Below are 26,868 nucleotides of genomic sequence, written 5' to 3'. Positions count from 1 at the left end.
TCCCATCCTTGCAGGTTTTGTACTGAAGCATTAAAAAAGGGCCTGGGTGTGTGTTTTCTAACAAGTGCTGGTTTAGAGTGTAAAGCAGAGAGTTGGTTGAAGGGCTGTGGAGAACAGGTGAGAGCATTTACAGGGTTTTTGTGTTTAAAAGGGTGGTCTGGTTGGCTTCATTTCCAAATATAGAAAGATGGATTTTCCCTTTATCTCACTTTCCCTACTGAAAAGGCAGAGCTGACATTTGCAATTGTTTATATAAGATTCAGAATAATAAGTTTTATGTTACTTGGATTACAAAGTGCTTTGCTGAAACCAAAGGATTCTTTCTAACAGGATGAATTTAAATATTTCCATATGGACACAAGTCCTAGGGCAAGGTGTGCATGGTGCCTGCATTATATACATGGGAATGGGAAGTTCTTCAGCTGCACAGGATGTTTGCCAGAGATTTGGAAATTAAGGATAATGATATTTTGCAAATATCTTAAATATAGCAAGCTTATATGCTGGAAGAACATTTGTATGAGGCATTAACCTAACTTGATCAGAATTTCAATTACTTCAGACTCAGAGAGTTACCAGCCCTTTATATCAAGATGCCAGCACACCTGTTATCCATTCTGCTTAGGGAAATGTGGGTTGGTCAATTGTCATTGGCAAAGGAACCGTGTCCCAAACCAGGGCAGACATAAACCATCTTCTCTCACTCCAGTTCTCCCAGGGAGCTTCTGTTCATTGTTGAATTTCATCTTGATATCTCAGGAAATCTGACAGTTTCTCTCACCCCAGCATCTTGTCTCGCTGTGTATTCTGGATCCTTTCATGTTTTGCTAGATTGGAATGTGCTAGTCAGCTGAATGACAGGAGTAGATGGGATCTATGAACTCCTTTTCCTTGGCTGGAATATATCCAATAGCAAGTCTGTTTTTCCATATGAGATTTGTTATATTCAGGCATTTCCTTGGATTTCTTATTTATACCTGTTTGCTTTTCTATCCCTATTATGTGTTCACCTTTCAGACTCCAACCATGAATAATTTAAGAAATGGGTTGGTCTTTGTCCTGATTTTAACTAGAGTAGAGTTAATTTTCTCCCTAGTAGCTGGTACTGTGTTGTGGATTTGGGATGAGATGAAGGCTGGTAACTCACTGATGTTTCAGTTGTTGTTCAGTAGTGCTTACCCTGAGGACTTTCCAGTTCCCCACGTTTTCCCAGAGGGGAGTTGCAGGAAGCTGGGAGGGAACATGGCCAGGACAGCTGCCCTGAACTGGCCAAAGGGGTTTTTCATACAGAGAACATCATGCCCAGTTTAAACTGTGGTGGCCAAGGAGGGTGATTGATGCTGGGGCCAGGCTGAACACAGTCAGCCCAATAGAACTGCTCATCCCTCTTCTGTCTTAGGTTTTATGTCTCTCTTTAGGTTTTCTTCCTTTTTGATGCTATATTATTACTATTGTTACTATGATCATCATTATATATCAATTATTAAACTGTTCTAATTTCAGCCCATTGGTTTTAACTTTTTGATTCTTCTGATTCCATCAGGGAAGCCAGTGGGTGTGAGTGAGCAGCTGCATGGTAATTACTTGCCAGCTGAGGTTAAACCATGTCAGTGTTCCCCAGTTACTATTTGTGATTTTTCCATGTGTATCTTAGACAAGGAAGTTGAAAATTCATTGAACTTGAGTCCTGAACCACTTTCTTGGCTTAATTATCTCAGTCACTAAGGTAGAGAACTCCCTGAGGTTTGCACATTCAGGTAGAGGTGAGACAGCTCCTAGAGCTGCGTGGTTTATGTTGATTAAGGCATTATTTGAAAGATCTAAGCATAGTTGGATTTCTTGCCAGATGGTGAAGTGAATCTTGGCCTTAAAGATTATTTCTGCATCCTGGACATGTTTGTGCTGACTGATACTGCTTTTGACTTTCTATCAGGTTCAGGCTCTGCTCTCTCTCTCCATGTGCTTGTAAAGATGAAGGCAGTCCATGCACACACTGGGAAAGGGGCCACACCCTTCACCTGCACTGCAGGTGGGAGGAGGCTGTACATTCACAGTGCACCAATTCACATTTCTCTTTCTGGACTATGAACAGGGAAATACTGAAACTGTGGTGTGCTCCTAGGGGATGCAGGCTTTTATTCTTTTGCTGTCTGAGTGGGGTGGCTAACAAAGCAACAGTTAACACTCCAAGTTAAAAAGTTTTGAAAATATTGACTGGATTAGAATATGCATTAGGATATCAATTAAAGTTGGCTCATTGGCATATGACTTAAGTGATTAAGAGGAGCAGTTTTACATAACCCTCTACAATTGCTGTTAACCTCTAAGATTCTAAAATGTTGAATCAAATTCAATTAAACTCTTCATATTAAAATAGTCTATAGAGCAGTCATTATGGAATCCAAGCACAAGCTTTCAGACTCAAGTGCAACAGCATCAAATGGCATTGAATAAATTCAGTCTCAGAAGGAGATGTTGTAGCTCTTGATTTATAACCATTGCTTCCTGCATGCCTGTTTTTCCAGTGCTAGATTTTAAGCTGTACCCCAAAAATCATTCCTCTCAGCTTATTAGATCTTAAAGCATCAGAGCCCAGATTGATCTTTGAAGAACAGATCAGAGGTTACACAGAATGATCTATGGCTTCCCTTGACCCGTTCCGTGCTGCTCACAGGGGAAGAAGAGGCTCAGGTTTTAATTGGACTATTAATTTTGACTTGGAAGCAAGAGTAATAAGTGGTCTGTGAATCACTGGTGGCTGTCTTGCTGTCCCTGCTCCCAGGTGATGAAGCAGGCGTCCCCCAGCTGCTGGCAGTGGCGTCACGTCTGAGGGACACGGCGGAGCTCTTCCAGTCGGACGAGATGCGCCCGGCCAACGACCCCCAGGAGCGAGCTCCTGTCAGAGTCAGGATGCTCAATGATGTGCTACAAGGCTTGGAGAAAAGCTTCCTGCTTCAGCAAGCTCCTCCAGGACTTTACAGGTACGGTACACAGTGTTCCACACGTTCTGTGGCTGAGCTAAAATGGTGTTCACCACTGCTTGGTTCGCAGAAATCTCTTCAAAAAGAAAACATCAGTGAATACCCAAAATTAAAGCTGTTTTTTTCCTATCACGTCCTTTCTGCAGAAAAACATTAATTCACTACAATGCAAGGGGTCATTAGAAGGCAGCAGTGTAGCACTTCTGTCATGACATTGCTGCTAACAAGACGTATGGTGTGATGGCAGCCCAGGCAGCGTGGCACAAACGTGTGTCAGATGGTACAGGAAGCTTTCAGAAGAAGAAAATATTTTGAAGTCTAATACTGCTTGACAAGCTCCACCCATATTTTATTCAGAACTTTGTACAGTTCATTGAAGATTCAGAATTATACAAGATAGTCTGTAGCATTATTTAACATATTTAATTACATAGCAGCATTCTTGGATGCATTTCAGCAAGTTTAAGGCAGTACATTCCAGTTAATGAGGAGGCCTGAGTCAGTTACTGTTCACAACATCTTGTCTCTGCTTGGAATTACTCTCTGATATGTAATCAGCTGCACTACCCAGGTTGGTTTTAAGATGTCGTAGTCATCCCATCTTTTACTTTCTAAGAAAGAACTTTGCAAGTCTCTGTCTCTCACCAGAATCAACTAAAGTAGCAAAAGTGTACTTTGATTTCAGTTGATGGGAAAAATTATCCAGTGTCTCATGCAAGTGAGTGTGTAAAAGTGGACATCAAACAGACAAGTGGTAGAGGTGGGGAAGGAAAGCAGAAAGCTCCAGCCTCAGGAGGGGTTCTTCCAGTTATTAGCAATGGTATAAAACAAATGCAGTCATCTTTTAACAAAAGCAAAGGGCTAAAAAAAGCAAGGTAGTTATGGGGAGCTCAAAAGTGTCAGTGAATAAAAGCCCTACAGCTGTAATAAAGAAAATAGAATAATTACATTTGGGGAGAGGCTAATTTACTTCCTTCCTGCTGTGACTGGATTTATAACACAAAGAAATAAGCCAAATGGGATTAGATAAAGTCTAATATTCCAGGTTTAGTAGTGCTGTCTGTCTTGTCTGAACTGGTATGGTGTTGCAAAGGAGCCAAAAGCCTGTTTAATAATAATGTAATATGTATGTGTTGCATTGCAACAGCAACATTCAACATTATTGAATCTGGCCCAGTTCTTTATTTGTAAAAATGAATTATATCAAAATTTGAGATTATGAGGTGAGGGTTTTTGACATCTTCTAATATTTCAGTTCTTGCAGCACTTGCATTATTAAGTTTGTTATTTACCAAAATGCAATTACTAGATATGCAAACATAATGTAACAAATTTTTCACCTGCTTCCCACAGTACTTTAGTACGTAGCAAAAGTGCTTTCACACTGGCTAAATAGACACTGTGGAAGTGAAAATGCTGTACTTGCTGCCCTCCAATTTAATTAAATTTGATACAAGATTTAACAGTACAAGATTTCAAAGACTAGGAGTAAACATTGGCTTTGACTTTACTCTGAATAAATTTACCTGACATCATCTGGAATATACAACAGTAGAGGACACCTTGTGTGTCATCATTTAGATGTTCATTTAAAAAGAATACAACCTTTGCACAGTGCCAAGGTGTGTAATTGTTACCTTTAATGGCAGATCTACACAGATAAATAGAGCCAAGGACACTGTCAGGGTGCTGATGTCCTTTGCTGCCATTTAAATTTTGAAGTACGTTTGCTTAATTAAAAAATAAAAAGCATCTAAATTTTGTTTAGATAATTTTTCATTTTTTAGGGATTGGAAGTCCTTCTATTAGTTGATGAAGTTATGTGACTGTGTTTTGAATTCTGAAGACATAATTGTGTCCTGAGAACACTAGAAATACTTGAAAAACCTAATACACTTTTTTTTTTTTTTTGCTTGTAAAACTTTAAGCTTATTCTTTTTGTCATTTTGTAAAGAAAACAAACCAAAAAATCAGTCTCACAGCCAGGACCTTGTGTGCCATGTTTCATCCCAGTCAGAAGATTGATAGGCAAGTTATAAAGCCCTGAAATAGTGGTTTATAATGGAAATGCTGGCAGCCCTTTAACTATAGCAGCACAAGCAGTACAGCAATAAATACTGTGCTTCATCTGTAAACAGAAATTTAGGATGCAGTTTGCAGCCTTGACCTTCAGGCTCCAACTGTGTTTAGATCATTAAGATTCCATAAATACTGTAATTTACAGCCTTCTGAAGGAAGAATTTGTGTGCACAGTAAAGGACGTATTCTTCATGAAAAAATGATTGCTTCCTGTGTACCCATTTGGACTCATATTCTCAACCTCAATCAAAGCACTTGACAAATTTGCTGAAGTTTTAGGCATCATTTTTAGCCTTGTGTTTGTCCTAATTCACAGCTCTCTGGATCTATACTGTGCTTTCTGTCCTACAACTTGAATTAAAAAGAAAGGTGGGTTTTTTCTTTATTGCAGGAGTGTTGCAACCTTCCTGTGCTTCTCCACTACAGGGGAACTGATACATCTTTTATAGATATTTTTTTTCTATAGTTTGCACACACATTCCCCTAGCTGTTGTCTTTTACTGAATATAGGTCCTTAAAAAATGCATGCCTCATTCCAGTCAATGTCATAGGGCAATATTTGGGCATAATTGACACATTTTGCATCTATAATGAGAAGTAATATAATCAGACTTACTAGCAGAATTCAAATTACTATTTTTTTTTTAGTAATTGGATTAGGATATTTGACTAAATTTCAGTAATCATGGTTGACATTGGCAGGTTGTTCAATACAGTAAATGCTGTAGTTTTGATGCTCACTCCTCTTACCTGAACTTCCTGACATTGAGCTGCAAATTTGACAACAGCACATTCCCCATGATCTCTATTTCCAGCTGAGCTGGAAATACACAAGTACAGCCTTAATCAGGGTATTTTAGTCTTATCCAGAAATTTAGGCAGAATGAAAAATAATAGGTTGAGGAATATCCTGCTTTGCAAAAGTTACCCTGAGACTTGATTTGGGGTTAGGAGAAAATTGCTGAGTTTTGTTGTACCTGAAGTATTTCTTTGATTCCCAGTGGTAACCCAGGGTAGATTTTCTATTTTCAGAACAAATTTCTAGGTATAATATAGGATTGCTGTTGGTATTTCTCATTTATTTCTCTTTGTTTCTCATAGCATAATCATAATACTTATAATTATTTAGATTTATAATTTGCCATTATTTTAATGGAATAATCAGTAAAAATCTGTCTGTTTCTCACCTTTAGCCATTTCTTGCTTTCCACTCTTCCAATGGAACATTTCTGTGTGTTTTCTGTGTATTTTGCTACTAGAGGTAATCATCATAGATTACACAGCTGTGGCATCGACCAGGTTAATGTAAGAACAGAGGCTTTGTTACTTTAGGCACTGTACAGGGAAAAAAAAACAAACATTGAAGCATATTGTCCTCTCCATGAGAGGGTCAGCCTCAGCAGAGCCATAAAAAGATTCCATAAATACTGGTCATGTCATGCTTTTGCATGCTTTTCCCTCAACAGAAATACTGACAAAAACACTGGCACCAGTATCAGGGATAGCAGCACAGTGTGGATCTTCTGGTGTTCAGAAATAGAGAGTTCAAATCTTGTGTTTGCCTAGGCTCAGTAAGAGGGCTCTCCCCATTCCTTGTATATTTTGTTGTATTTCTTATATTTACTGATTCCCCCAGCCTCTGCCACCTGTCAGCCTGATGGATCTGTCAGGTCTGTCTGCACTCCTTAGGTGCTCACAGGGAGCCTCTCCCTGTGTTGAAAGGCAGAGCTCTTCAGTGCACAATAATATTGAAAAAAATGAGATAACAAAGCAAACTTCACAGAGTATCAGGCATGGCACACTCAGTAGAGGGAGATCTCAGTGAAAGTGTCACATTTCTTCAGCTCCAGGTCTAACTTTCAGGTATGCTGTTGATACCAGATGAATCCAGTAGTAACCATGCAGAATTTCCTAGAATCCCCTGGGATGCTCCCCCAAAATTTTCAAACCTAAGAGAGTCATTAAAATCACAGCTTGTGTCTTCAGTATTTAAAATTAAAGCAAAAAAGAGGCATGCAAGGGCTCAGGCTGTCATTTCTGCTCCAGTTAGGTGCATTTTATTCTTAATGGACCCTTGCCTAAGGATCAGGTATGTCCTGACTGACAGTCCTTTTAACAGTTTTATACAAAAGTCAAAGTCAACATGTGTAAAATATTTCTCTTAAATGTTTTCTCTTAGCATGCCAAGTTTATCCTGTCCATTAAGGCCCTATGCATCTGCCACCACTATTTATGGAATTTTTACAGGGATGGTTGTGCTTTGTCTAATAGATGTAATTGAGTGAATTAAGTAGGTGAAAAGCAAGGATTTTGAAAGCAATCTGTGTCTTCAGCAAAGACCTCCAGCAGTTTTTATTGCTCATTTGTATCAGTTAAACTTCTTCCCTTTGCTTCTTTTCATCACAGATACCCAAGTGTGACATTAACACTTCATTGGGCTAAAGAATTACAACAAATGGGTGCATTTTAATGCACTGAACAAAATACTGGCAGTAAGCAAAGATAGATTGTGCAGCCTGAATTTGACATAATGAAATGAAAGAACAGTCCAAAGTGGTTTTCAGTACCATTCAAAAAAGGCAACTTGCCATGCTGCTGAACTCGTGCCACTCAAGTGTCTGCTGTTCACCAGAACAAATATTTTCCTTTCAGATTGAGATTTGTTATGTACATTCCTGACATGTGTATATTCCACAAGATTTATTTCTGCTTTGCTGGTAAACTGCAGCAGATTCTCAGGTTTCAAAATACACATGTCCTAAGAGTCTAGTTTCCAGAGATATGTTTAGTATTAAAATTAAAGAGCTTATTATATCTCCACATGTAAACAATCTGCTCGTTGGATTTACAGAGGATGAGCATTAAAGATGCAAATATCCTGCTAATCTTAAAGAGTAACGTGGGTAAACATGGAGTGCAATGTCACCTGCAAAATAAAACAAAACCCCAGCCCAGAGCTTCTACCCAAGACAGTAGTTCTGTCTCATTGTATAAACTCTGGAGGTTTGTTTTTTCATTTTGAGTTCTTCATTTATGACTCCAAGTAGAAAACATTTCTGTCCCCTTTGTAGTAAGATTTGAGATGTTTTCTGACTGACCTGAACCAAATGCATGGAGTGTTTTTATTGTTCTGCTTTGTATTATGTGGAACAGAGAATGATTTGATACGGTGTCAATGATCCTTAGTGTGGGAAATACTGAAATAATTCATGTTTTGCTGGCAGCAGTAGATAATGTTCTGTCTCTATTATCTGCCATGTGCAATTTGTAAATACAATGCTAGAATTACGTTGGGGGAGAAGGAAAGAATTGTGTGCTGGTTGTAGAATAGTGTACCTCGGATTTTGCCATTCAGTCAGAGTAAATGAATTTCGGTCTTCCAACACAGCAACAATTTCCTACCTGACTTTTGACCCCCATATTTTGCATCTTTCAAAATTTGCAACTCCTTTTCTTCTATGATTTTTTTCATGACTTATAATTGGAGTTATGAACAGTAGCATTACTTGTTTCCCTAATCCTTCTCTGGTGTTTCTCAGTTCTGCAATTGTTGTTCAGCTCCCTTCTCTCTGATAAGCATTTGTCCAAATGTATTTTTTACACCCAAAATGCCTTCCCATTTTCTTCTGCCTTATTCCTTTGAACTTTTCAGTGTTTGGGCAGTGTGATTGTGGTCTCTGCAGTTGTAGGCATGGAGCAGCACATTTATCCTAGCACACACCAGTAGTATTTACTAGGCTGATATTGCTCTTACAAATTCCTGCTATGGTTATTATTTTTCTCATGACTGATAATGATGCTGAATTATGCCCTTTCTTAATACTGAGGAGATGCAATAAAGTGAGTGATAGTCATACTCAAAACACCTGATCCATCTGAGTGGCAATTGAGATGTTTTTCCCTTTGGAATCACCAATACATGTAATGGCCCTGAATTAATGACTGTATTTGTTGTCTTGTAAATTTTTACTATTTAAAGAGCATTTGCTGCATAAATACTACTGAATTAGCCATCTGCAGAGCTGTAATTATGGCAGACTTTAAAGCTTATTTAAACAGGGAACATGAAAATCTTTTCATTACACCTGCAAAAGCAGAAAACCTCTGTAATCAGGGATTATGTCATGGCTTGAAAACAGATTTCTCACTCCCCTGATATGAAGGGAAACCTGGTTTTACAAATATTAATTTATTTTTCCTCTATGTACTTCCCATGAATTTTCTTCCATCTTTTTAATTAGGTTGATTTGTATACTTGCAGAGTTCTCTCTGTACAATACATCAGCCCCATTAGGTTTGTGATCCAGTAAATATTATATTGTAATTTAACCCAGCATTAGTTGTCCTGAAGACAGGACTGTGTCCAGGAAATAATATTCCTCATGCTTCCAATGAATGTGCACAGGCCTCGAAAAAAAATAAGGGTTGGGGTTTTTTTTTATAAAATGCCATTTATTTTAATATATGTCCTCACTGGATGTTTTAGCCCATTTGACATCAGTTGTTGTGCTGACTGTAAAAGCCCTGGCACAGCTGTTCTGTGAGCTCAGTGCAGAGCTCTCATGCCAACCTCCAGCAAGTCTTGTGGTTAGCATGCAACTCCTCTCCATGTCCCTTGCTGGCAGATCTTGCTTGGTCTGCACTTACGGTGCTAAATAGGGCAAGAATATTTAGCTCCAGAAAAAAAAAAAAAATCTGCTGTGATCTCAGGAAGCTATACAAAGTATTAGATTCTGAATAATTTATTAAATCCAACAGAAACTTAATATTTTATACATTATTTTATATTTATTATAAACAGTAAGACTGGCACCATTTTTTAGATCCAAGAAATATATGAATTCACATTTTTAATCATGACATATAAGAACCACTCATATATGAGTGGTTATATTTCAACCATACATGTGGAAATATTAGCCAAGAACACTTCTTGACTATAGTACAAAAATAAATGGAATTAATTGGAAAAATAGTTAATATGCAATATTCCCCCACAAACATATTACCCAGGCAATAGAGAGCTTGGAAATGTGGTGATGAGATCATTAACAGAAAAATTACCTTAACTGGGACTTAAAAGAAGTGGTAATTTTGTGTTTGTACCTGCCCCTGCAGGTAATAATGGTATAATTTTAGGCATTTCTTTAAAGATGTATTATGTATTATGACATAATATTTTATCCCTCGTTAACTCTTATGATAATGACCTGTGGTAATGGTCTCATGTCACGTGGCTCAGAGTTATTTAGGGTGATAAACCCAGTCAGGATCAGAGCTGGAGATCAAGGTCAAGCCAGTTCCTGCACTGAGCACTGGACACTGCCTGCTGCTTTGCTTGGGAATGGGATTCCTCCTCAGGAAGGGGATCTTTTACATGATCTCTAAATAAAAAGCCCTATGAAGTCATCAGAACATCAGCTGTGAGCCATTTGGAAATAATTTTATTAATTCACTTCCCTCAAGTTCTTCAAAATAGTAGCACATCTGCTTTGAATTTGAGTGTTTCAGACTGAGACATCCTTAAAAGACAGATAGTTTCCTCCAAATCATTCACACAAGCATATGTTTCTTTCACTTGAAAAGCAAGTGTAGCATAAATCATTCAAAGAACAACATGCTTACATTTGTTACCAACAGCTACATTACTTGAAATTTAACAAAGAATATTTCATACCAGTTGCTGCCAGCAAATAACATTTTAAAATACAGTTATATCAATTTTGTTCAATGCATCATCAGTCTTTTAAGTATAAATGTCAGTCCTTGTTCTGAGGAACCACAGAAAAAGTGCTGGTGGATTTTCAAGGAATTTTTACATCTCCATGGGGTATACATTATTCTCTCATCAGCTGCATACAGGGTTTGGAAGCTCTGTGGCAAAGTGGGTTCTGTGGCTTCTTCAGGAACTTCTACATCAAGTTGCTTAATTAATTTCTGTGAAACCCTAGAGAAAATTATGCCTAATTAGAGGACTGCTCTTTAGTAGTGATAAATGGTGACGTGCAACTTCTGAAGAGCATATCCATCCTATTTGTATTTTTGATTTAACTTCTGTGAAGTCATTCTGTACTGTTGAAGCTCTAGATTGGCTTCTCCTTACCTACTGATCTTGTTTACTCCAAAGCAAGAAATAAATCAGCTCCTAAACCCAGCAGATTTTCACCAAGAGGAAACCTGTGAGAGCATGGTAATGTTGATGTTAAGCACTGGCCAGTAGGGACTTTATTGCAGGCTGATTTTACCCAAACTCACTGTTTAAGCTAGTCAGGCTTCTTAGCTCCATTATTCTTACTTGAGGCTGTTCCAGAACATCAGTCCTCTTATGATCTGCTACTTGCCAGCTTCCATTTATTCATGGTTATTATATGTTATACTAGACACTGCTATCAAAAGTCACAAAAATTAGGAAGTGATGTAATTATTGTTTATTTAACAAAAGTGAAAAAGTTTGGCTACAGGTTGTCAAAGATTTAGTATTTCCTTTATTTTTCAGCCATTGCAAAACACTGTCCTATTATCAAAAAATCAAGCTTAGAATTGTTAGCTTTATGTCAGTCTCTCTGTTGGCAGAAGACATTTAATTAACAAAAGAACATTTAATTATCAAAAGAATAGTTTCCTTACATGTTTCAGAAGAGAAATGAAAGTGAATGTTTTCTGTGAATGGTGAGTTTTGGTGATAAAAAAAGTCCTCAAGCAACCTTTCTTGGCTTAAATTCTGTAAGAGACCTTTTGCTTTCTCTTTGGGATTCTGAATGCTCCTACATTCCTTTGGAATCTGGTATTGGTGCACTCAAGGCCCTCACAAAGATTTAAAGTTGTCGAGGTGCAGCAAGCTGAACCTTAGGCTAGAGTTAGGGTTAGGCTAGGCTTTAGTGACCCTTCAGTGAGAGATTAGTGTGTTTCAGGACAGTGCATCCCTTACCTTTAAAAGGTACTGCAACCACAGAGAACTGTAGGGAAATAAAAGATAATATATCTTGTAAGCCAGTTTGGCTTCTCTTATTCCCTTTGTTTATTTGGCAGGCAGTCAAGCCAAGCATTGAGACACTTCACAGAGCTGCCAAAATCAGGATTAATTTTTTAAAGAACCCTATTTAAAACTGACCTCTCAGAAATGTACTCAAACCTGGAATAATAATTACCTTCTTGTGGTCCCGTGTCCCAACAGGATTGTGTTCATGCCCACTTACCACAACCTCCATTTGCCATAATTGACTCAATTAGAGGTGTCCTAATGCCTGTCTTTTATGCAAGATAAATTTATATCTAGCAGGGAGAGAGTGTGTCTGGTTTACCACTGTCACATAACAATGCCTTTGAAATGCCTTTCAGTTGGTAAGACTTTATTTGGGTTTGATAGCTCGATTACCTGCAGCTTATCAACTGCTGATAGCATGCAGATATATCCCTTTCAGGCAGACACTCACCTCTGAGTGCTCATGATTTTAAATACATCACTTTCTGGAATACAGATTGGTGGAACCATTTGCAGCCTGTTAACAAGAGCACCAAGGGAAGGCAGGTAACGGCTCTTTGAAAAAGGAGAGGATGTGTAGGAAACAAAAGTTAGGAACAAGTAATTACAAACAGAAATGGCATTCTGGGTTTGTGGGGACTTGGGGCAGTGAAGGAGAGGTGATATTTACAGCAGAGTTGCCCCGAGGGGTTGGGTGCCACATCCCCATCTTCCCTGGCCCTGTGTGTGTGTGTTCATCCCATGGCCCCAGCGACTTCCAGCATTCATTCCAGCAGGGAATGAGCATTGTAGGGAAAAAAAGGGGTTCCTCTGCATCAGCTCTAATGGCATGTAATGACACTTCACCAGGGCATGTATCTCCTCCTGATAAAAGCTAATCTTACATGGCCAGCAGCTATAATTTTGTAATTATAAACCTTGTGCCACAATGCTGCTGTGAAATAACATAGGTAAGATAATAAAACTGCACGTAGGTGTCAAAAAGATTTAAAAAATAAGAGAGGAAAGGAGAACAGCCATTGGAGATCAAAAGATAAGGATCCCAGAGGAAGAAAGAAAACTTTCTGCATGTTCACTGCAAAGTTTTCTGAAGTGCAAAGTTGTATAAATAAACCAGTATAAATCTTCTTGTGCTCTTTCCGGAGAAGATTTTGTGATATTTTTATGTCCTACAATGAATAACCACTGTATGGAACTGGAAGTCCCAACATGTGAATATTGTTATTAGAGTACATTTACTTATTTACCAAAGTAATCATATTTTATGTCTTATAAGCATGAATGAAAACAGACCCCTAAATGTAAGAAAAGTGCATTCAAAATTGAACAGTATCAGGAGAAAGGGAAATTCAGAGACTTCTTTGTTCTGGTGTGCTTTTTTTTCTTTTCTTTTTTTCCTTGGAGAGTACAAGAGAAAACAAATCAGGGAATTACAAAATTGAGCTTGTGAGGATGCTGAAGTCATAACACATTGTGTTATAACTGGAACAGACAGAGGCTGCCCACAGCATTTATCTCTAAACAGTTTTACTGTGATTCCGCAGAGAAAACCTGCACTCATTTCATGTGGGACACTAGACTTACCATCATGTCCTAATGATTTAATAATTACTTTTCAAAATCTCAAACGTGGGCTGTTAGATGGGAGTCTGTTTGTAAGTGCCTGAATAATTCATCTTATGTTGTACATTATCTACAGACAAAGTTTTCTGGTAAGCTAAAAAATCGTTTTTTGTGACAAGAATAATGTGGTAATCTTGTTTCATCTTGTACTGTCCAGTTACTCTAATATTGAAGTTGTGTTAAAGTCAATACATTTCTAGTGTGATTTGTTATTCAAGAATTTGTCAAATTCCTTCTGGTCTGGTGGGTTTGACTGTACCTCCTTATTTGTGGTTATGTAGAGAGCAGCATTTAATGGCATTATTTTCATCAGGAATGCTTGTGTTCCTAGGCCTGCCAAGGACTTACAAAAGTTGTAGCAGAGGCTCCCTTTACAGTTTCTTTACTTTGCTAAGGCTGTTTGGTTTGTTTGTAGCCCTTTTATCTTTTTCAGTGGTAGTGCCTGAAGTCATTAATTGGGTTTCCTGCCTCAGTGTTCCACTTTTCAGGTCACTGGCATGTGTCATAGAAACAAGCCCATTAGGATGAAGGATGTGTGTTGTAATTTCATCAGCATCATCAATAATGTATTGCAGTGTTCTGTTTAGGAGTGTCTTTTTGTTTTGTGGGGGTCAGGCTGACTGTGTGAATTATATTCATAAGATAAAATAGTCAAAGATGAAGGTAGATACTTAAGCAATTAGGCCAGAGGCTGGAATTGCTGTTTTAGAGGTGTAGGCTACAAAACCAATTTGTGTTAAGGAATGTTTAAGTAATTGAATTTCACAGTGTAAATCAAAGTCTCTTGCCATCATTCTGCATATTGTGGGCACATGGTGATACCTTGTATCAATGAAATGGCTGGGGTTTATTTGGTTTATTTTTCAGTCCGTGTGTAATCTTTAATGAAAACACTGTTCTGACTTGTAAAGGCTTGGAAGTAATAAGCTGAACTGACCATTTTTTTCATTTGAGGAAGCTTCAACAGAGATAAGAAGCAAACTTGTATAAATTGACTCTCATGAACATGCATAAAGAGAGAAATCATTTTGTGCAACAAAGGGGTGGCATGGCTTGCCAAGCAAAGATAAGTAATTGGAAAATACAAGATCCCAGTGAGAACTCCTAGCAGAAAAGTTGAAAAAAACAGGTGCTGTATTATGTTACTTATTAGCATTTGCATGCATAAAAATATAAATTAGGTTCTGCTGTACTATGCAATCAGCTATTCTGAAGTCATATTAATGTTTCAGAAGTTAAGATATTATTTTAAAATTATGACAGTAAACTGCATGTCTCATTCATCAAACAACTAAGCTCTCATCAGGCAGTAATTTGCCCTGCATTCCAGTGGGGTGGGCTAGCAGTTCTTCTTTTTACTTGGATCACATGCCTGTTTATTTACTGTGGAATCACCAGTGATTCCAAAATCACAGCAGCAGATTTAAACTGTGTTAACACCCTTGCATGTCAGGGTAAACCCTCTTTTTTACCTTGTATGCCTTGTTCAGAGCCCCTTTGATGATGGGACACGAGGTCTGTTCCTGTTCTCCCCAGACATTGTCTCAGCAGTCCCAAATGTTCCAAAGTTCAGACCATCCTCTCTTTAGAGGGGTTGCTGGCACTCTGAGGCAGTGTTGCTCTGCTGATGGTGGCTGTCTTCTGAGGTTTTTATAAGCTGACCTAAAGGAATAGAGGGATCCTAACACAGATCAGGGCACCTGTGTTGTAGGCATTTGGAGTAGGATTCCAGCTCAGTCAAACTCTCTCAGCCACCAGCAAACAGATCTCTCCTGAGGGTAGGAAGAAATGTGATTTTCTCTAGCACTGTCCTTGCTGTTGGAGGTGTTTAAGGGGCTGTGGGCAGGCTTCTTTCTCCCTGTGAACTCCAGGAACTAAAGAGGAGAGTTCTTCAAAAGCCTGGTTCTGCTTGCACTGATCTCAGCAGGAGTCCCTGAACTGAGGGAGCAAACTCAATCCCTGCTTTGAAAAATGCAGTATTTCCCATAGCACAGCCTATCCTTAAAAACCAACCAACCAGCCAAGAATTTATCTGGCTCTCATCCACATCCACAGTTTTCATTTACTGTGTCACAGAGGCTGCTTTGGGGCACTCCAGCTTGAGTCACCTTTGAGTGTGAGCTGCACCACGGACAGGGAACAGTAGCATCAGCTCCAAGCTAAGGGGGTTGTCCTGTGGCTGCTGCAGTGCAAGCTGAGGAAGTTGTTGCCACATCTGCCTGTTTCTGCCCTCTTGATGGGGCTTTCTGTCCCCACTGAGCTGTTCTTGCAAGTACTCCTCACCTGTTTCTGTCTAAATGGTCTATGGCAGGGATGACTTTTGTTTAAACTGTCCTTCTGCTGCAGGGTTGGATTCCAGCCCTTTCCCTTCTCTGTTTAGACCTCCAATGCAGACCCTTGATCTGTCTGGATGTACTGCTGTCAGGGGAGGAAAAACTCATCATTCCTTCTGCACGCTGCTGGATGTGTACCCAATATTGGGGGGTAAAAACATAGGCTGAAAAATTGCCTCGTGAGGGCAAGAGTTATTTCATGTCTTTGAAAAAATGATCTCTCATTCAAAGCATTTTTTAAAGCTGGAAAACATGGCAAAAGATTGTGGGTGTTCTGTGGTGTCATTTATTGGTCTGCTTTGTTATGTTCCCCCAGGCAGAGTTGCACTTAGGTGATTGATAGAATAAGATGCACTTCTGTGTTCCTCTGTCTTCTGTAAACAACCTTGGCAGTTTTATGGCTGATTTGGAGTTGCCATTTGGCCTGCTCTGTCGTGCCATTAGGTTACTAACAAAGTGTGGGAGCTGTCCTGCTCCTTGCTGGGTTCTCCACACAGCTCCTCCCCTGCCCTGAACACCTGTCCTGTATTTAAGGAGAAGTCCTGCACCAAATCACTGTAGCTTTCCTGTTTCAAATTTTGTTCACTTCTGTTTGCAATCAAAGGAGCTCCTGGGTGGAGGTTTATGATGTTTATGTGCTCTTCTAATTAGTGTAATGATTACACCTGGTTTTGGATAACATTTATAGCCTGCTTCAAAGAGTCCCATTAAAATCACTGACTAGCTTTGAATTCTGAGCCTTCCCCACCTCATACAAATTATGTTTCCAAGGGATCACACAATACTCTTCCATCTGTTTTTCTACAAACCATTAAAATTTTTTGCAGATATTACTGGAAAACACAGATTTTGTTTCACAAGGGTTTAGCTGTGTGTGCTGTTTCTTTCCTCTAGTATGGGACATTAAAGATGGGTTACTCTTGTTCTGAAACCACAAAGGATTGTTGATGAAATAAAGTCTCTGCTGAAGGCAAGGAGAGTTTTACCATTGGCATCAATGCAGCTGGAATTTCACCTCTGAAGAGTGAGATAAATAATGTGAGCAGATAGGAAAAACAAAAACAAAACCAAACCTGTGCTGAGGGTTCACAGCAGTAACCAAACTCTTTTTAGAGGGGAATAAATGGAATTCATCTGAGACACAAAATCCTTCATAAGGGGGTGTGATAGGTCTGGGCTCATGCTTTTGAATAAAAACTTGAATGGTCAGAGAGAAATGTGAGACTTCTTTGATGGATTTAGTAACTGCTCCAATGTAAGTACATGTCGTTCAGTGAATAAATTCAGTTTATAGAGCATAATAAATATGCATTTGTCTCTCAATCTGCCATGGGTCAGCTTTACTGTGCATAATATGTATCATCTGTAAGCTGTGGCTGATACTTGCAGGGATTCTTGATGGCATCTGATGGATTGTTTTTGAGTAAAAACCTTACCATTCTCTCCATTGTTCTCTTTCAGAAATATTCTTTACAGACTGGATGACAGGACCAGCCAGTTTTCAGTGCTGCTGGAGGCCCTGGAGCACTGCAAACTACATCAGTCAAATGAGACCGTGCAGGCAGCCTTGTCAGAGGTGCTGAGCAGCATCAATTCAGCTCAGGTCTACTTCAAAGCAGGACTTGATGTGTTTGAGACTGCCTTAGCTGGAAAGAAATGAGAGGATTCCCTGCATTCCAAGACATTTGTTTACAACTCTCTAAACAAAAGTTCCACTTGGACCAGAATTGCTCTGAGGATCAAACCTTTCTCAGCCTTTCCTTCAGCTGGCGCTTAAAGGTACTGCAACACGTGGTTTAAGAAATGTAAAACAGTATTTTGCACTGTTCACAATATATCTCAAATGCCTGTTCCTGAATGTATTAAACCTAAAGAGAGGGAGTAACACTTCAGAGATGACTTTTGGAAGGATGTCTGCTGTATTTTTGTATGTAAAATATGTTTTTATGACCAAGAGCTCAATCATGCGAAGCACCAAGCATGTCCTGTGATGTGCTGAAGCCCTGGTTCTGAGACACCCCAGATGTGCAGCCAGGGGAGATTTCCTCTGTCAGAAAAACATGACTCAAGTTTCTTAATGTTTTCAGCCAGCTCATCTTCTTCCTTACTCCATTCAGAGTAAGTAGTTGAAGGATGTGGTGTTTCCTTGGGTGTCCAGCACCGGAGTGGAAATGCACAGAACACCTTTACAGGTGCAATCCAACACCTTTACTCCTGTGGAACAATAAATACCTCAGTTCTGAGAATACAGATAAACTTTGATTCTTCCATTTCTGTATGAAAATAAAGAGTGGTTTTCTCTGATGTTTCTTGGAGAGGAAATTTTTGTGATGATTTCAAATTATTTGAAAAGTGTGAGTCGGTAATTACACTTGCACAAAAATGCTTTGAATGTTTATGTTAAATGATAAGAACTGCCTAGTCTTTATAAGGCTGGAGGCCTTAAAATTTTTCACCAAACATTACCAAAAAATCCCACTTCAAGGTCTCTCAGCTTCCAGAGAGCTGTAAATAAAAGCAAGACCTCCAAGACCTGAGAAGAGTTTTGGGATTCCATCACTCTTGGCCACACCACCCACTGTTCCAGGCTGGATTGTTCCATCAAGCCTCACATCTAGGACCCAGGTCATTGTCAGAAAAGCACAAGGTAAAACATGCATCCATTCCCTGCTGTAGAACCAGGAATTCAAGTGTGGAGGCACAAGCTGGTGAAGCATATTGCAGAGCTAAAATGCAAATCTGTTTTTCCCTTGGTAGAAGGCTCTAATCACACCATTGCCTGTTGGCCAAAGTAATCTGTGTGTGAAAGGATCAAGAGGTTCAGTGTCCTCTGAGGGGATGCTATACCCATTTGAGAACTCCAGGTCTTAATAATATATACAGTTGAAATTGTTAAGCCCTATTTGGGTTTTACAGTCTCAGATGATTCTAGGTTTAGAGCTTAAATAATTAATTTTATATAGATACTCAGAATTTAAATATAATTTATTTGATGGAAATGTTAAATGTATTGTTATCCAGTTTGCCATGTTAACATTACAAGAACATTTCAGGTTGGAATAAAAATGGAAAAAGTGTCTGTTTTAATGTTTAAAAAGTGCCTTCAGGAAAATTTCTGAGTGCACAATTTGGTGAAAAATTTTCTAAAGTTCACATAGCAAGAAATGAGCTGTTTACAGATCTGGGTTTCTGTTCCAAAGCCCTTACAAAGGGGTCTCCAAGCAATGGCCCAGGACTGGGTACACACAGCTGTGCTGTTGCTACATTTCTTCATAAGTTATGATTGAGCAGAGGCAGAGCTGTGCTGCACAGAGCTGTGCAGTTGTACAGCAGCCTCTGCAGTGGGAATTTGTTCAGCACCAGTCAGTGGGACTGCATGGACTCATCATTATCTCCTAGCTTTCCTTGGCATCTGATCAGCAAAAATTGATGATGATTCTTTTGCTAATGCTGGCACCAGTTTAGTGCAGAGAGAATTTGACTTCTGGAGAATGACATTGTTTATGATGCACGTTCACCCCTTGTCTGCATTGTTTTTATTATTGTAAGATTCAAGTGGTTGGAATATCCACATTTGAATTGTATGTTTATTTTGGGGACTTGGGGATGTACTGTACTATGGGGCCTTTGGTGGGATTCAGTGATAAAGGGTCATGTGCCATTAGGAGACCAAAAGAGAGGTTAACACCTTTGTTGACTCTACCAGGTGAGTTTAATAACTGCTTCCTCATCCTTAGAATGTTCCACCTCTAATGCAACCAAAGTGTACTCAGCAAAATCAGTGAAATCTGGTGGAAGCAATATCTCTCATGGATGATTTCTCAACCCTGTAATTCCAAAATAAAATATTTATCTTGTTTTCTCACTAATGTCCTTCTGTAACCACTTCTAAACTAACAGACTTAAAAGTACTCTGCTAGAAAAGCACTGCTGTTGTAAATGTCTGTCTATTCTAGACACAATCAGATGTTCTTGTTGGTGAGATGAATCAGATGAGCTATTTAGGGACTTAAATGCATTGATTTCAATGTCATCTCACACTTTTAGATCTTTTGTAGGCTTTTATTTCAATGTTAAGATCTTACATATAAGTGAGTGCTCAGTGATAATATTTGTACCATTATAGCTTGGAAAAAAAAGCACTTTTGAGCCATATCCTTCCATTGATTTTTAAATCCTACCTATTGACTTCAAGGAATTTACAGCAAGTTAAGGTCCTAAGTATCTGGTGAGCTTCTAACATAGAGTTTTTGCCCAAACAGCTGTGGAACATCAGCTAAAGGAAGGTGCTAGTAAATCATAGCAGCTTACCCAGATTGACTTCATTCCTGTGTTGTACTGGAATAAACAGAGCACCCTTAAAGGCAGAAGCACGTTTGCAAATTGCCTGAATGATACTAAAAATGTGTGAGCTTTTCAGAAGCATCAGCTGCCAGAGACAGTATAGCAAATGCATTGATTGCTCCTTAATCCAGAGTCATGCTCACAGTGACCAGAAAATCCCTGCAGCCTGCAATATTTGTATGTTGAGACAGTTGATAATAAAAAGCCAATAAGGTTTTATTAGTATGTATTTTAAAGAGTCCATAAAAAGGCTAAAGCACAATCAAGGCAGATGAATAAAAAGTACATGGGAGCTGGATTTGGAGTACTAACCTTAAAAAAGGCAGTGAATTGTTTTTATCATCCAAGAGGAATAGTACCCGTGTGAATATGCAAACACACAAATGCCCTTTATCTTCAAAAGGTTTTGCAAATATTAATTTACTTGCAGTGATATAATACATCTAGATAAACATAGATGTAAATAATTACGTGAGAAAATTAGCAAACTCTTTGCATTGCCTCCCTTCCCTTTTAGGAAAGTGTTTCAGTCTAGAGATGTGAAAGGAGGCACTGCAGCTGACCTCAGTTCTTGCAGCAGTAGGTGGGGAAAGGTTAAATCTCAGGTATGGCAGAAGGAACCCCTGGAAGTCATTTATTCCAACCTCCCTGCTCAAGCAGGACCACCTAAAAACAGCCTCCCAGGAGGGGCTGTGCTCAGGTTACTGTGCAATGCCTTCCAGGGATGGAGATTCCTCAGCCTCTCTGGCACTCTGTGCCAGTGCATGGTCACCCTCACAGAGGAAGTCTTTCATTCTTCCATAGAAACAGTTCCTCCAAATTTCTCCCCATATTTCTGAGTTGTTAAATTATTGTAATTATTTTCACAGCAAGCATTCAAAAGGTAGCCATCATTTCATCTAGTGAAAACTCTCAGAAACCATCTCCAGGATTTCACAGGTACAATATGTTGGAAAGTTTGTATGAGGAGATTTGTCCTTCAAGGCATAAAGTACTTTTTTGAAAGCCATAGAAACTATTGTATTTATCTTCTGAGGTCTTTTGTACAGTCCCTGGTCCCCAGTCACAGGATTTCTCTTTACTTAGGAGGCTGTCACCTCATCAGCACATATGTGGCTATAAATGCATCTACTTTACCCAAACTTTGGGATCTCACTGTGGTTTGTGTTGAGTGGAAGGGAAGGCAGGATAACTCTATGGCTCATTCTGGCTTTCACAGCTGTTAAATGCTGTAGAAATGTCTGGTCTGTGTTCTCCAAGCAGCAGTTCAGATCTCCCTGGCAGGCCCTGTGCTGGGAGCAGTGATCTGTGGCACTCAGAAGTGGCACCTCTGTGTGGCTGTCCCAGCAAACCAGCTCAGTGTGGGAGATGTTCTTTCCCTTTGACACTCAGTAACATTTCAGCAGTGTCACACCAGTCCCAGAAGAATGAGTGATAGGAATGAAATCTCATTTCAACATGCCTGGGACCTGAGTTTGGAAAACAGTTAGCCTTGTACTGTTAGTGTTCAGAACAAAGTAAGGTGGTGTGTTTTGGGGCTCTGAATCTACACAGTTTGAGACAGGGTTTCCAGTAGCACAAGTCAATGTCTCAGATATAGAATACAAACATATTTCTGGTCTATTACATGTTAAAATTACTTGGGTAGCAATGCAGTGATAGTTTTGGGTGGCTTTAACCCTCTGGCTGTTTTTTCTCCCTCTAACACCATCCTCTCCAATCCCTTACATTCACCTTCTCTCACATCGTTTTGCAATGTGATTTTTCCCATCCCTCACCACCTTCTTCTCAGCCATTCCCACTAGTTTTCTGTCTCCATTCTGTTTCCTTATCACTTCTTAAGCTCCCTTTTAATTTGCCAACCACCAGGTTAATCCCCCTCTTTTCTCTCTCTGATCTCAGTCATGCCTTTTGTTCCCCATTCAGTTCTCAACTCACCTCCCTCAAGTTTCAATTATTATTCCTGGAACAGCTGACCATAATAAAGAGCTGAAAGTGGTGGAAAAGTCCTGCTCAGATCCAGATGGATAAAGTGTGAGGGGACATCATCTGTAAAATTCAAAGTATTCACTTCTGAGTACATGCAAGCAGCAGGTTTTCAGTTATAGCTTGACTGAATGGAAACAGATTTTTTTCCTATCTTCTTTCTTTCTCTCTAATGTCTGGACCAGGAAATTCCCTCAAAAATAGCAGTGTAGAAAGGTGATAATCTTGAAAGTTTTGAAATAAAGCTTTGAAGTTTATTTGAATCCAATTCTGAAGTTGGATGAATAAGAAATTATAGACAAAGAATCAGAATTGGTACTGCCTGTCTACAAAATAAAACAGGCAATATCTAAGCACAGAATTTCTCTGATCTTGCAGGAGCCATCCAGCATTCTCTCCATGTTGGCTAAATACCAAACTTCTGTGTGTAATTCTGCTGTCCTACAGTGTTTTACATTGTTAAGGATGGCAAGGACTAAATCTACATGCACAAACCTGTACTTGAACATGCACATTTGAGCCTAGGAAGTGCCTAAGAATAATGAACACTCATTTGGGAAGCACAGGCTTTTAAAATCCCTAAATTAGACTGCACTGTTTACTAAAACTGTGGTGCTGTTAAGCCTTTGGTTTTTTCCTAATTATAATCCCACTACTGCTGGTTATTTCTACTGTTGCTCATACAGACTTGTTATAACTGGAGAAAATGTACACCTGTGTGGATTTGCAAAAAAGATTATGTTGCACCTCAGTCATACTGACCTTACTGGACTGTTTTTTCCAACAGGGTTGACTTTACCAGGGTACTGTTCCACAGAACCAAGGTTAGCAGAATTTAGCCACTCTTCATGGAATTTCCCACAGGATTTGGTATCAGAAGATCAATTATTTCTGTTTAGTCTATTTTCTTTAATCTCTCAACATAGATTATTAGAAGCAAGAATGTATTTCTTTTTTTTTTTAATTGGGAGCAGTCTCTTGGTAAACGTTAAGTAAGCCCACAGGGCAGAATAGGAATGTGTATGTACAAGTGATATAATCTGGAATTAACTTTATACCTTTTATGAATGTTGGATTAATGCAGAGATACTTTTATGAATTTTACAGGTTGGAATTAATACAAGGACTTAATTTAAGAAATTTAATCAGAATAAAGGTGTGGAACAACAGTTTTGCTGTGTAAATGTAGTGTATGCTTCCTCACCTGCCTAATACATTTGGCTAAAAAAAAATAGGGTTTTATCTAAGCTGCTTCTCTTTGATTTATTTTCCAGCAAGCCCTTGAAAATGAAGTTTTGGTCTTTCTTTTAAATGTATGCTGCCTTTAATGTTTATGGAACATATCTCAAGTGTTCAGACAGTGTAACACCCCCTCATCTGATCAGCCCTGGATTATTTGATAGGATTGAGTGGAATTTCAAGGCATGATCTTTGGAAGAAGGTCCTTTTCTGACTGTTACCATATGTGCTGTTATATACTAGGGTGGCTGCCTTCCCCATGCAGAGCTGTGGGTGTGCAATGTGGTGCTTTGAGGCACTAATTGAAGAGAATCTTTATTTTTTCAGTCGTTTCTCCGAGACCTGGTAATTTTCTGCCGTTTGAGGCTGTGCTCCCCTGACCATGCTGGTGACAGAGCAATGCAATACCCAGTGCTCTGAGCACAGGCACGTGGCACTGTCTGAGCTCTCAGTGCATTCCCAGTTTTTAATTAACCTCCCTTGCAGCCCCACTTTGCTTTTGTGTAGCTCAGTCCTGATACCAGTGTGAGAGACCCCAGGAAAAGGTGGACAGGTCTGACTTTCTGGTGAGCTTGCTACAGAAACTGCTGATGCCCCTCTCCTTGAAAAGCTAAATAAAATATTTCCCAAACATTTGGTGGTTTTAGCCTGTACACTGAGGATTCTGAAGTAGTTTTGGATACTGCTTGTTTTTTTTTGGTGCAGTCTCATTTCATGTTCTCAGCAGCTGAAACATCTTGTAGTGTATGAATCCACTAGAGGGGAAATAAGAAGATCCTTAATATTTTATACTTAGAGCAAATAAGATGAGCACAAATTCCCTGTGTTTTCCATTTGCAGTTTACATGAGTTAATATGCAACATACTCTCGTCACACATGCTGTGATTTGGTATTCAGGGAACATTTCACATCCAAGCACCTTCACTGCTTGCATACAGTGTGAGCAAGCACAGGTTAAGGTATTTGAAACAGATACTTTTGGGGGTTTTAGCAAGGTGTGGAAGACAATATTCTTCTGTCTAAGGGCAGATTTTAGCATTGCATTCATACCCAGGTGTGTGGTAATGTATTGTGAGTGCTCATTGCTGTACCTGTGAGATAATGCTCAGGTGCTGTTAGCAGTGTCAGTGCTGGTCCCAACACAAACTGGTTTTTTTTTCTAGGCAATAGCACCTTGCAGAGTTTACCTACTCAGATGGAATATGCAAGTATTTCTGCCTTTTGTATGCAAAAGAGCAGCTGTCAGGTTGTGTTACCTTATCAAGCCTTGACACAGAATTTGAGATGCCTGTGTGATGGCTCTGTCCTTCCATCTCTTCTACATTTTCACAAAGTAAAATCATGTTGCCAAAAATGATAGCTAGCCAATGTAAAATATTAAGTATTAAGTAACTACTTCTTTTTTTTTTTTTTTTTGGACCATGAAATAATAGAAACTTGATGCAGTGATTTCTGGAAACCACTAAATATCATGTTATGTGGAAACGTGCAATGAAAGGTTGATTTTTATAACACTTTATAGAATGTTGAGTCTAAATAAAACAGCTTCTTTGCAAAATTAGTTTACTTTGTATCAGTTTGTATTTTTATAACATAATGCAATAAAAAGAGAATGTTGGCCATTAATGTAAGTAGATTCTACATACTTTGATTAAGAAGCACATTTTATTTGATTGTGCTCTGAATGTGATTTCTGGAGTTTGTGAAAGTGTTTGTACAGAAGGCACTGTGGGCTGGAATTCAGTAAGAGGCATTTTGTGAAAGCAGAGTGAGTTAGACAATGGTTTTTTAGCATAGTTATACTGTTGCCAGAAATTAAACTGGAATATGAAGATGTGTATAATGTACACTGCACTGAATGGCCCAAAATGATATTCATTTGCTTTTTTGTTTGCTTTCTTTCCCATTTATAATTGGTTCTGCCAGTAAGCTGTAGCATATGCCTCTCAAGCTGCTGATGCAGTAATGGAGATCCCAGGGCATTAAAGCATAATGGGAAGAAAAAAAAAGGCAAGGAAGGACAAAAATAGCTAGACAGAACCTCAGAAGCTGGGATGGGATAATTTACTGACAGGTAAACTTTGAATTATCCACATATTTAGGTGCTGGTATATAGAAAAACCAGATATTCAGGTAATTGGTCTTTCAGGTGGTGAGAAATTGTCCCTGTATTTTTTTTGAGGGCATAGATTTTGGAAACCAGTCAGAGACTTTGGATCAAACTCACAGCATTCAGGGTAAGACTCCTAAAATATATAAAAAGAAAGCTGCTGAGCAGCCTCAGTGTTATCTGAAGAAAGAAACCAGTCTGTTCTGAAAATCTTGATTATATGTAATATTCAGATTTTATGAAATTGAGATGATCAGGCTTTTTCCTGTAGTTCAGAGGTCTAGAGATTATAAGGTGGGTGGAATTCCATTTTTTGCTTATATTATATGAATACTTGGAGGCTTTTGTGTGCTTAAAATGCACTTGAGAAGTGTAATGAAATAGTGCCATTGTAAAAGAATGTGTATTTCCAAATTTTATTTCCAATTTGTGTAGCATTTGGGTTTTGGTTTTGATACTGCTTTCGTGTTCACCATCTTGAAAGGAAAAATAAAAGGAATACCTTGTTAATATGGCTAGATAGTTAAATTAGCCTCCTTTGATGAATTAACTCCCCACAAAGTGCAGCTCTGACTGGAATATCTCATGTAATGTTAGAGACAAATTTGTGAAAAATATTCCTTCAGGATATGTTTCCTTTAAGCCATGTAAATAATGGGAGTTACCAATTTTAGGTAAAAATCAGGGAGTTACCAATTTTAGGTAACTCCCTGATTTTCAATTCCTGCTGATGGATCTGTGGAAGTCAATACTAATAAAAATGGCATTGAAACAAAATGGTTTTTGCCTGGGTACCAATATCTTTCTCTGGGGCCCTGATGAGGAGATCAGACCATTATCCTCTCTCACCAAGGACCTATCTGGGCAGGAATTTTTAAAAAAGTATGTTTAACACATAAGCATTCCAAGTAACCAAGCTTGGTATAGAACAGAGAATTTCCCAAGAGAATGGAGCTACATATATCCAATATTTTTCACTGATTTCTTTAACCTTGAGGTTGCCATGGCATTAGGAAATGTGTTCCTCATCCAGTCACAGCTCAGAGATCCATGTGGGATTCAGGTCTACAGGATCATGTCATTATGGAGGCATTTGCTTTTTGCATGAAGTGCAGGTTTGGTAACCTGAGAGGGGAGTCATGAATAATTTGATGCTGTCACACTGAAGTGTTTCTGTACCTGGCTGATGA

General features: G+C 38.9%; 1 protein-coding gene across 4 annotated transcripts in view; it reads left to right on the top strand.

Moving 5' to 3' along the window:
• The window catches only part of NAALADL2 (N-acetylated alpha-linked acidic dipeptidase like 2), a 381,205-nt gene extending 357,693 nt beyond the window's left edge, over positions 1-23,512 (top strand). For all 4 annotated transcript variants that reach the window (XM_059855754.1, XM_059855752.1, XM_059855751.1 and 1 more), the window contains 2 exons: positions 2,783-2,981; positions 17,460-23,512. In XM_059855754.1, coding sequence (XP_059711737.1) covers positions 2,783-2,981; positions 17,460-17,658 — 398 coding nt within the window. In that variant the 3' untranslated portion in view covers positions 17,659-23,512. The remainder of the gene's footprint in view (positions 1-2,782; positions 2,982-17,459) is intronic.
• Positions 23,513-26,868: the final 3,356 nt, after the last annotated feature.

Source organism: Haemorhous mexicanus, chromosome 10, assembly GCF_027477595.1.
Source record: "Haemorhous mexicanus isolate bHaeMex1 chromosome 10, bHaeMex1.pri, whole genome shotgun sequence".
Lineage (NCBI taxonomy): Eukaryota > Metazoa > Chordata > Aves > Passeriformes > Fringillidae > Haemorhous > Haemorhous mexicanus.
This window is presented reverse-complemented; position numbering and strand designations above follow the sequence as displayed.